This window comes from Monopterus albus, unplaced genomic scaffold (genome assembly GCF_001952655.1).
Source record: "Monopterus albus unplaced genomic scaffold, M_albus_1.0 scaffold4.1, whole genome shotgun sequence".
Taxonomy (NCBI): Eukaryota; Metazoa; Chordata; class Actinopteri; order Synbranchiformes; family Synbranchidae; genus Monopterus; species Monopterus albus.
The window spans coordinates 2,607,629-2,616,657 of record NW_018127884.1 but is presented as its reverse complement, the minus strand read 5'-3'; the positions used below and the strand labels follow the sequence as shown (position 1 = coordinate 2,616,657).

The window sequence follows — 9,029 nt, the reverse complement described above, 5'->3', positions numbered from 1 at the left end:
TAACTTGTGAAATAAAATGATTCATAGCTTGATATGAAAAAGTTATATTTAATCTGTTGGGTTTGAGTCATTGATGCAGAAGACAGGAGGTAGAGATGCATGGGGATGTGTGTGGAAGTGGAATTGCAATCTAAAATCTAGAATAGAATGCTGAGTTGCATGTAGCAGTCACATTTGACTTGTAGATCTATTTGTGTGATGCTGATTTTTGTCAACACCGAAAGTAAAGTGAAGCCCCAGAGTAACTTGACTGAAATCGAGAGGATGTAGCTGCATGTGGGCTACCACTGGAAACTGTTAAGTACTGGATAAGCTCTGTGGCAAGTCAGTAAATGATTAAATAGAAGTCCAAAGCAAAGGTTTGTTCTGGTTGTTTTTAAAACCTGCCTATAAAATATTACATGTACATAAAACTGCATCATTATATAAGTTATTGAATGCGTATGTTAACAAATCTTTGGTGTTCAAAGGCTGTTCTGTTCACAGCAAACACTGTGATTGGCATGTACGGTATTTAGCTCTGTTCCTCTGTCCAAAAGTGGCCATAGCGCCTGTCTGTTCCTTCTGTTTGCCTGCTTGTGTCTAGTCCGGTTTTCTCTCCATCTGTTTCATCTGTATCTGCCTCTCTATTTCTTTGGTGCTTGTTTCTTTGCATATTTGGCAATATCTTTTTCTTTTTGTACAAACTGTTCTTTCTTTGTTTACTCTGTTTGCACTGTGTGTGGATTAGAAAATGTATAAATAAAATATGAGTAAATGTACTATATATATATGATAGTGAAGGTCTATCAAGCTAATAGCAGGCACCTATGGAACAATAACAATATATAAACTGGTGACTTTAAGTCCCCCTATTGAGCATACATAAGCAACATACAGCATAAACACGAGAATGCCATCCTGAAAATAGTATATGTCTTTTGTGCCAGCAGGTTATTATGGCAAAATGTTACGCATCAACCACTCATCTAGCAACCACTATTAATTATGACACAAGGAAAGGAGTAAGTATAGAATTACAGCATAAGCACAAAGTCCTTATAAAGAGGAGGATAGGATGGATGGCGGATGGATGACACATGACCGAGTTCAATTCCAGGGTGGGGCTTGTGTTTTTTCACAAGTTCTTTTTCCTAAGCTTGCCAACATAGTTTTGTTCTTAAATGTGACCAAGTCATTTTTTTCCCTAAACCTAACCAAGTAGTTCTTGTATCTAATCATAACCAAGTGTCTTTTGGTTTCATAATTGGAGTTTCATATCTATAACAGTTTTCAAAACGACAGAGTTCCAGTAGCTTGCTGATAGCCATCATGTTTATGGCTGTTTACACGACAGCAATGGGTCTGTAAAGCTTGGTAACATGATGCACATAGTCATTCATTTTGGCTGGATTGATGCAAGTCCTCCTGCAACCATAGGAGCGCTATTTAATTATTTGCCCCTCTGGGTCGCATGAGCAGGAAGGGACAAACGATCATATAGGTTATATAGGGGTGAAGGACTTGTTGATAAACACCTAATAAATGGTTTATAACACACTAGAAAGTAACTTTAATAAGTGGAGCCTGGTGTTTAAACAGATAATGGATGACAATAATCAATAGTAAAATACACCGATGAGCATCACTTTACTCCTGAATTAGACTTAGCTCTTTTTTTTTTTTCGTTTTTGTTCAGTGACGGGTATAGTGGTTGAAGATAGAACACCAGTAGTGTGTTCCTTCCACTGACCAATCTGCCAACCTTCCCTTACACACACACACACACACACACATATACAGACACAAACATCATCAGTCTCAAGAGTGTGGGCTGGACAAAATCTAAAGTCAAGCATGAATACAGAGGCTGACAGACCAATTATCAGATGTACTCTTCGTTCTGCATCCCCACCTCTGAAGAGAAGCAGATGTGAGAATCCTGTCGCTTTCACTCAAGCCAGTACAATGACATGGCCCAACAACTAAAGGCACAACCTTCACAAGGAATCGAGATGGACAAAGTGGTGGTTTTTCTCATTTCAAGCTTCTAAACATGTGATGCAGTGTGGTGATATTTGTCGAAAGCTGAAAAACATCTGCACTCAAATACTTTATCTGCACTAACTGGTATACTGTGGTTTCTATGGAAATCACACGATGTTTTATAAAAAACTAACACATTTTGCTTTTGGTCTTCACCATTATTGTTTTATTACAAATTCCTTAAACATTTTAGGAATCAGACTGCTTGTCATAAAACAATTACTGGGCTTGGAAAGACCTGACATAACTGAAAAATGTCTCTTTTCATCTAGGTGAATGTTGTTCCAGCATGTGTCAGAGCCTTGACCAAGATGCTGTACTGTCCGTACTGTCGTGGCATGCCTGGACTGAAACCCTGTCCCAACTACTGTCACAATGTGATGAGGGGCTGTCTAGCAAACCAGGCAGATCTTGATGCTGAATGGAACTTCTTCATTGGTAAGAAAAAAAAAAGATTCTGATTCAAACCGAGTGTCCTTGCACCCATTTCTCATTTTCTCTTTATAATCTTTATGTGTGTGTATCTGTCTGTGGGCACACTTCAGCTTGTAAATCTGAATGTTACTTTTCAAAGGCAATGTCTTTGAATAGTCTCTGTGGGAATTCAGTAGGATGTGCTGTGTTAGATTCAGCTTTAAAGGATTTATAGAGACAAACCTGAAATCTTATTCGTGTGAGCATTCTTTCTTTTTTCGATCTGAAATGTTGTTTGCTATTGCTGGAACCCTGGCATAGTGCTTACAGCTCTGGTCCCTGCTGTTTGGGATTGATAAAGCAGAGCGATTCCTGGGCAAGCACATTTTCTATAGTGTTTCAAGCTGAGCTGGGTGAGTAATATAGCACTTTAGTTAGGCTGTAAGTAGCTGGATGTAGTAAGCCCTCCTGTTAAATGGATACGAAGGAGGCACATAGAGTGTTCCCTCTGGATCCTTTTTAGGCTCTTGCTTTATTTGTTATGTACCCCAATCTCATCCTCCCACCCACACTAACAGATTTTTTTTTTTAAATGGGGCGACCTTTTTTAAGAGACATCCCTAAAGACTGTGTGTCAAGTGAACCGCACTTCTAAGCTTTTGGCTGTTTTGTGACAAGCCTGTCGTTTGAGGAGCCATCAGATGACGTACTGCTTGTTCCCTCCAATGGCACATCAGAAGTCTCAGATCAACACAGGCCCCCGTGCACTGAATGAGATGTCTCACAGCTTTATGACATGTGTTAAAAAGTTAGTGTCTTGTTCAGTTGTGAAGAGGCAAATCTATTGCAGCAAAGGGACACTGTGCTTGACACTAATGGGAAAAGCTGTTGTTTCAACAGAATGATGAATCTGGTTAGACAAAAACACCCTTGGGGTGTAGAAAAAGTGGATTTTTAATTTTGAACCAGCCTGTGTGCCGACACTGTTTTTTGCCTTGTAAAGACACTGCTGTTGAGGGTACTATAATTAGAACTGTAGAACCCGAGGGATGTTTATTTTCACCATGAAAGACTCATGTTTTGATGTCTACTGACATTTTGTAATCATTATCTGTTGTTAAAGAATTTTGATTTGCTTACTCTGCAGCTTGTAAGAAATATTGATTTGCCTTTCAGAGACAACTTCTAAATGTACCACAGGTCAGTTCTCGCCAGTGGAGCACATCTTTGCATTATAGAAATTTATGGATTGAGCCTGTACATCGTCCGTCACTGTCATCCCTTCAAATGATCACTTATTAGAGAAGGTTAGATTAGAGGCACAAGCTTCAGTGACATTAATCTGTAGACTCTGTTCATGCTTAAATGTCAATATTGACACCATTGATTGGTACTGAGACCATAGGAGTTTTAAACGTCCACAGCAAGAGAGAAAAGCAAGATGAGCTCTGAAAATGGTGTCTTTGGTGAGTCACTCTAAATCCAGCTGAATCAGGGGCATTTTTGTAATATATATAAACATTTTCTCCCCTGCTTTTATTGAAAAAAGAGATTAATGCCAAGTCTGCTCTGCTCCCTAAGAAGTGAAATGTGCACAGAGTTAAGCTTTCCTCATTCTTTAAGAAATCATGGAAATAGAAATGTTTGTGGGAGAGAGGGGGGTTCAGTGTCTTGCCCGAGGCCACTTCGACACGTGGACTGCAGGCACTGAGATTTGAACCTCTAACCTTCCAGTTGGGAGACGACTGCTCAACCCACCGCACCACTGTCGCCTCGACGTAATATAACTCGATGAAACCAAAACATCTTAAATAATTAAATAAAATGTGCTAGATTTAGAACGTAGAGCACAGAACATTTTTCCTGATTACTGGCCTTCTTTCATTCTGGTTTTTAGCCACATGCTCACACACTCTTCTGTCAGACACATGCAAGTGACTGTGTTGGTAGTTAGCAGTTAGCAAAAGTTAGCTCCCATGCACTATCATATTCTGACACCATATTTCTTGGCTTGTTGAGAAATTATGTCTGATCCATTTCTGCATAATCAGGAGATATTTTTTAGTCTTCGCCTTAACTTTAGCCAGGAGGAAACTCCTACAAGGCTATATAATAATGTTTAAAATGCAGAGGTTCTGATTTGCACAAACCAGAGAAAGCACATTGTAATTAACATTGTTAATCATTTTAAATGTGAATTTTAGATATAATGGGATTTTAATAGACATAGAGACTAAATAATCAAGTCCTGCCCATAGCTGTGCAGTATAATGCAAACAACTGTAGAAAGCAATTTATTCAAGCATTGAACAAAAAATGGAGCACGCTTTATATTCTCTGTCGCTATCTTTCTCTGAACACATGAAAGTCACATCACATACTGTAACTGATTTTCTATTTTGTTGGGAAAATGAAGATCTGGATTCAGCTGTCATCATTTTGCCACAGAAAATATCTTCTGATGAAATAAAGCAGAAGAGGCATTGTGTTTCTTGCCTCTGCTGAAAATGTGAAATGAGGAACTCCAGTTGCAGCTGCTAAGTGGGAGCTTCTGAGTTTTTTATAATATTGGCAGTAAAGACACAAAATTTCCTGGTGGGCTGCAGTAATAGATCATACCAGGTTCCCTATATCTATGCGCAAAAGTAAATCAAGTTAATGTATATTAAAAGACAATAAAGTAGTTGAATTCTCATCCTAAGGTATTGTGCATATTCATAAATGCCTATGTGACATTTTTAGTTTATTTTACTAGATAAGAATAGATGTTGAATTATTTCATTGTTGTTATTTATCTGTATCACATACATTAGTGGCTTTGACTTTTGGAATTTATAGTACAAAATGAGCAGATAAGAGGAGAGGGTGAAAATGACTAAAATACAACAACAGGATTTTAATTGCATGCATGTCAAGACAGTGAAGCCAACTTCAAGTACTCTAAATGCTGTATAAGGCCATTAAAACGTCACTTAACACAAAGCATTAACAGCACAGAACCAGAAGAATTTGCGAGACACACTGTAACAACGAAGAAACCAAGATGTACAAGCTTAACAGTGAAAGTGAATTCTAGGCTTTTACAAGCATTACTGCAGAGTAAAACAAATGTGCCACTGAAGTCCATGTAACACTGAAACAATAATGACCTTGGTGAATATTTTGATGTAGCCTACATATCGCTAAGCAGGAGAATGATTACGGCATCCATGCCAAAAGATACAGTCACAGTACATTTTGTAAAGGTTACTATAATCACTACACGTCTTTGCAAATGAAAGGCATACCGTCAGTGAACAATGAACATAAACCTGTCGAAGGATGTGATTTACCTGCTCGTACCTGTGCTGAGTGATTTTTGTCATGCTGACTTTTAAGTGTGTGTGTGTGTGTGTGTGTGTGTGTGTGTGTGTGTTCAAATGTGAGGGAAAGAATTCATAGTTTGGGCAATGGATGATACTAGACCATCAGTCAGCTGCCACTGTGACAAATTTACACAGCTCTGCATCATGACAGACACATCATTATCATTTTTCTTTTCACCATCTTGTTAAAATAACCTCAAAGAGAGAAAGGCAGGCAGACAGAGAGAGAGAGGAGGGAAGTAAGAGCACTCATGCTGTTATTCACACTTTAGTCTGCTGTAGTTACTGCCTTTTTTGACAGCCAAATGACATCAGTGTGACATACTAATGTCATCTACATGTGGTACATGTGGCCAAAACTGCAGATTTGTTTGATTAAAAAGCCCTTCCCCCAGCAACCATGGGCCAATTATAGCTTTGTAATAAGTAGGGGGCACACCTGACCTGACAAGCTTTGAATTTCTCCACGTTTTTGTAGTGTACATTGATCTGTAGTAAGGCCAATACTTGGCATCTAAATCATTTGGAGGGCGGTGTCTTTTAGCCTTTCAAAAACCAAAAACACAAGAGCAAAGTGTAAGGAATGTTTTCTCAGCTCTAAGGTGATAAGCAAATATGAAGCATTACATTTCATGCCGCTTATAAGGTAAGCCTGTGGGATTAAAGGTTATGGTATGTTTTAAAAAGGCTCTGTTCACAACTAGTTCATCCACTGTGTAGTATTTCTACACTGTACAAAAACAGGTCCTACATGGTATCAGAGTTTTGCTTTCTCCCAGTCTGATGTATTTTGCATTTAGTCCCAGTATGTTTAGCGAAAAAGCTAAAGCAACTCATCTATCATTAATAATAATGGATGATCAGCTGGGCAAATTTGATTTGTACAGGGAAGGGGAGGAGCGGAGAGAACCAGCTTATGAACAGATCATGCAACAGGACAAACTAGGCAGTTATGCTTTATTAAAAAGGTAGAGTGGAGAGTGACAGGAGCCAGGGAGGAAGCCCAAGGAAGCAACTACACTTCAGAAACAAGGCCAAAAAAAAAACACCACCTGCACCAGTGACTGCCAATATTTATAAGTGACTTTACAGAAAAACAAACCCAAAGTCACTTATAATAAGCAGACTTTGCAACAACACTGGTGAACATCCTGCCAATACTTATAGCTTGGCAAACACCAAGCTTGCACTCTGCTTTACTGCACAGTGGAGCCTACAAGATGTTTAAAAAGTCTTTATGTTCTTAGTGTAAAAACTCTAGTTGCATTGAACATCCAAGAGTTATTTAGTCTTTAAGATTCATCTTATACAGTATTAAAAATACAGCATATTTAATTTAACCTGAGACATTTAGCAGATGCAAATGCGTACATAAAGACAGACTTACATAGCCCAGTGGAAGTGATCTCCTTATCCTCAGCATCATCAAGAACCTGTATCTTTTCTTTCTAATTGCTATGGCTTTACAAAATCTGCAAAATGTTGCTTTTTCGTATAGGTGGCAGGAACACTTATGAAACTACATTTTATATACACTTTATATACAAGCAACATTTCATTGCATTTATTCAGTGAGTTGCCAGCTACTGTATATTTTATTTAGTAATTTGTTTTGCCCTTGTTTTTATTTTAAATTTTTATTTGTGGAAAGCATGTTGTTTAACACTGTTAAGTATATTGTTTACACAATTATATATTTTAATGCTACCATGTGTTTTAGACTATTGAAATTACATGTTCTTAAAAATAGTTTGACATTTTGGGAAATCTACTTAAATTTCTTGCCAAGAGATGAGTCAATTGATAAGACTGAAACATGAAGTTACAGCAACCAGTCAGTTAGCTTAACCAGTTTTGTACAAAAATGCCAGTGTGATTTTTACAGGATAGAGTCAAATTAGATCTTTCTATGCTAAGTCTGTAGTTTAATGTATGGACAGACGTGAGAGTGGTATCAATCTTCTCAACTAACGCTTGGGGAAAAACAAACATATTTTCCAAAGCAGAAAAATATTCCTTAACTTTACTGATAATCATTTTGCAATCCATTCCTTTCATATTTCATCACATTATTGATTTTTTTTCTACATTCTTCCCAACAACAAGATTGCATTGATTTCGTAAAAAGTCAAGAGCACACGGTTTGTGAGGAACGACAGACGTGGTTTGAGAAATCAGATGAGGTAAAATAAATGAGACATAGCTGAAGGCCAATAAAAGAGAAGATAAATTCCTATCAAGAAACTTATGTTAGTGTTGTTATTGAGCTACAATCCAGATGTAAGTGCATGAGAGAACTGCTGTGGAAACTCCCCAAAGACAGACAGATATCTTGGAAAGTTAGTGAGCCTTTTGCAGCTGATTCACCACTCGCAGCTGCAAACCTTAAGTTTTGCATGAAACTGACTCAGATGTCTCATAGCAGAATAGTTTTGACAGTGTTTGTGTTTAAAGCAAAAGTGAAAATTTGAGTTTTATTTCATGCTTGTTGTGGAAATGGGGAGCGTCTTCATCATTAGCCCTACTTTGGATGTGTTTTCAAATGTCAATGTAAATAAGGCTGAGAATGCAAGTTTAATCTTGTGTAGGATAGTGACACTGTGTGAACCCTATTAGAACAATGATTGATGTGAACAAGCTGATTTGGAGTTTCCTCACTTATTTTTTTAACAGTTTGATGAAGCATCTGCAAGTAATCTACTTTTAATAAACAACAAAAGCATCTACTTCCAATCTCTTATTGCATATTTGTGTGTTTTCATCTACTGGGCTATTCAAAGAAAGGTCATGGAGCTTGTGTCTTTCCAGACAAAAATTAATCCATTGCTTATCCCAGTTGGTCTGTGTAGGGACTATTTGGGGATGGACTGTTTAATGTACCTTTGATTCACCAGCCTCAAGCAGAAATTAGGAGCTGCTTACTTCTTTCTAACTCTAAAGATTTTGGCTTTTAATCTTGTGGAATTCAGATCCAGCTGAAGTTGCCTCAAGTGGCATCACTTGAAACGAGGAATGTCCTGATCCTGCTCCGAGTCCTTTAGAGAAAAGGGATGGCCCTAATCTCGATCTAAATCCTTTAATATTGGGTATCTGCCAACAACAAGTCTGATCTAAACTTAAATGTACTTAAATAGTACCCTCCAGTTTTCTGCTTGGGTGTTGCCTTCACATGCACGCATAGACACACACTTCTTTATCTCTTGTGACTCTTAATAGTGTTCAGCA

At 37.9% G+C, this 9,029-nt stretch overlaps 1 protein-coding gene across 3 annotated transcripts in view; it reads left to right on the top strand.

The window, feature by feature from the left end:
- The window catches only part of gpc6a (glypican 6a), a 137,685-nt gene that overhangs the window by 86,818 nt on the left and 41,838 nt on the right, over positions 1-9,029 (top strand). For all 3 annotated transcript variants that reach the window (XM_020606777.1, XM_020606763.1, XM_020606771.1), the window contains exon 4: positions 2,298-2,463. In XM_020606777.1, coding sequence (XP_020462433.1) covers positions 2,298-2,463 — 166 coding nt within the window. The remainder of the gene's footprint in view (positions 1-2,297; positions 2,464-9,029) is intronic.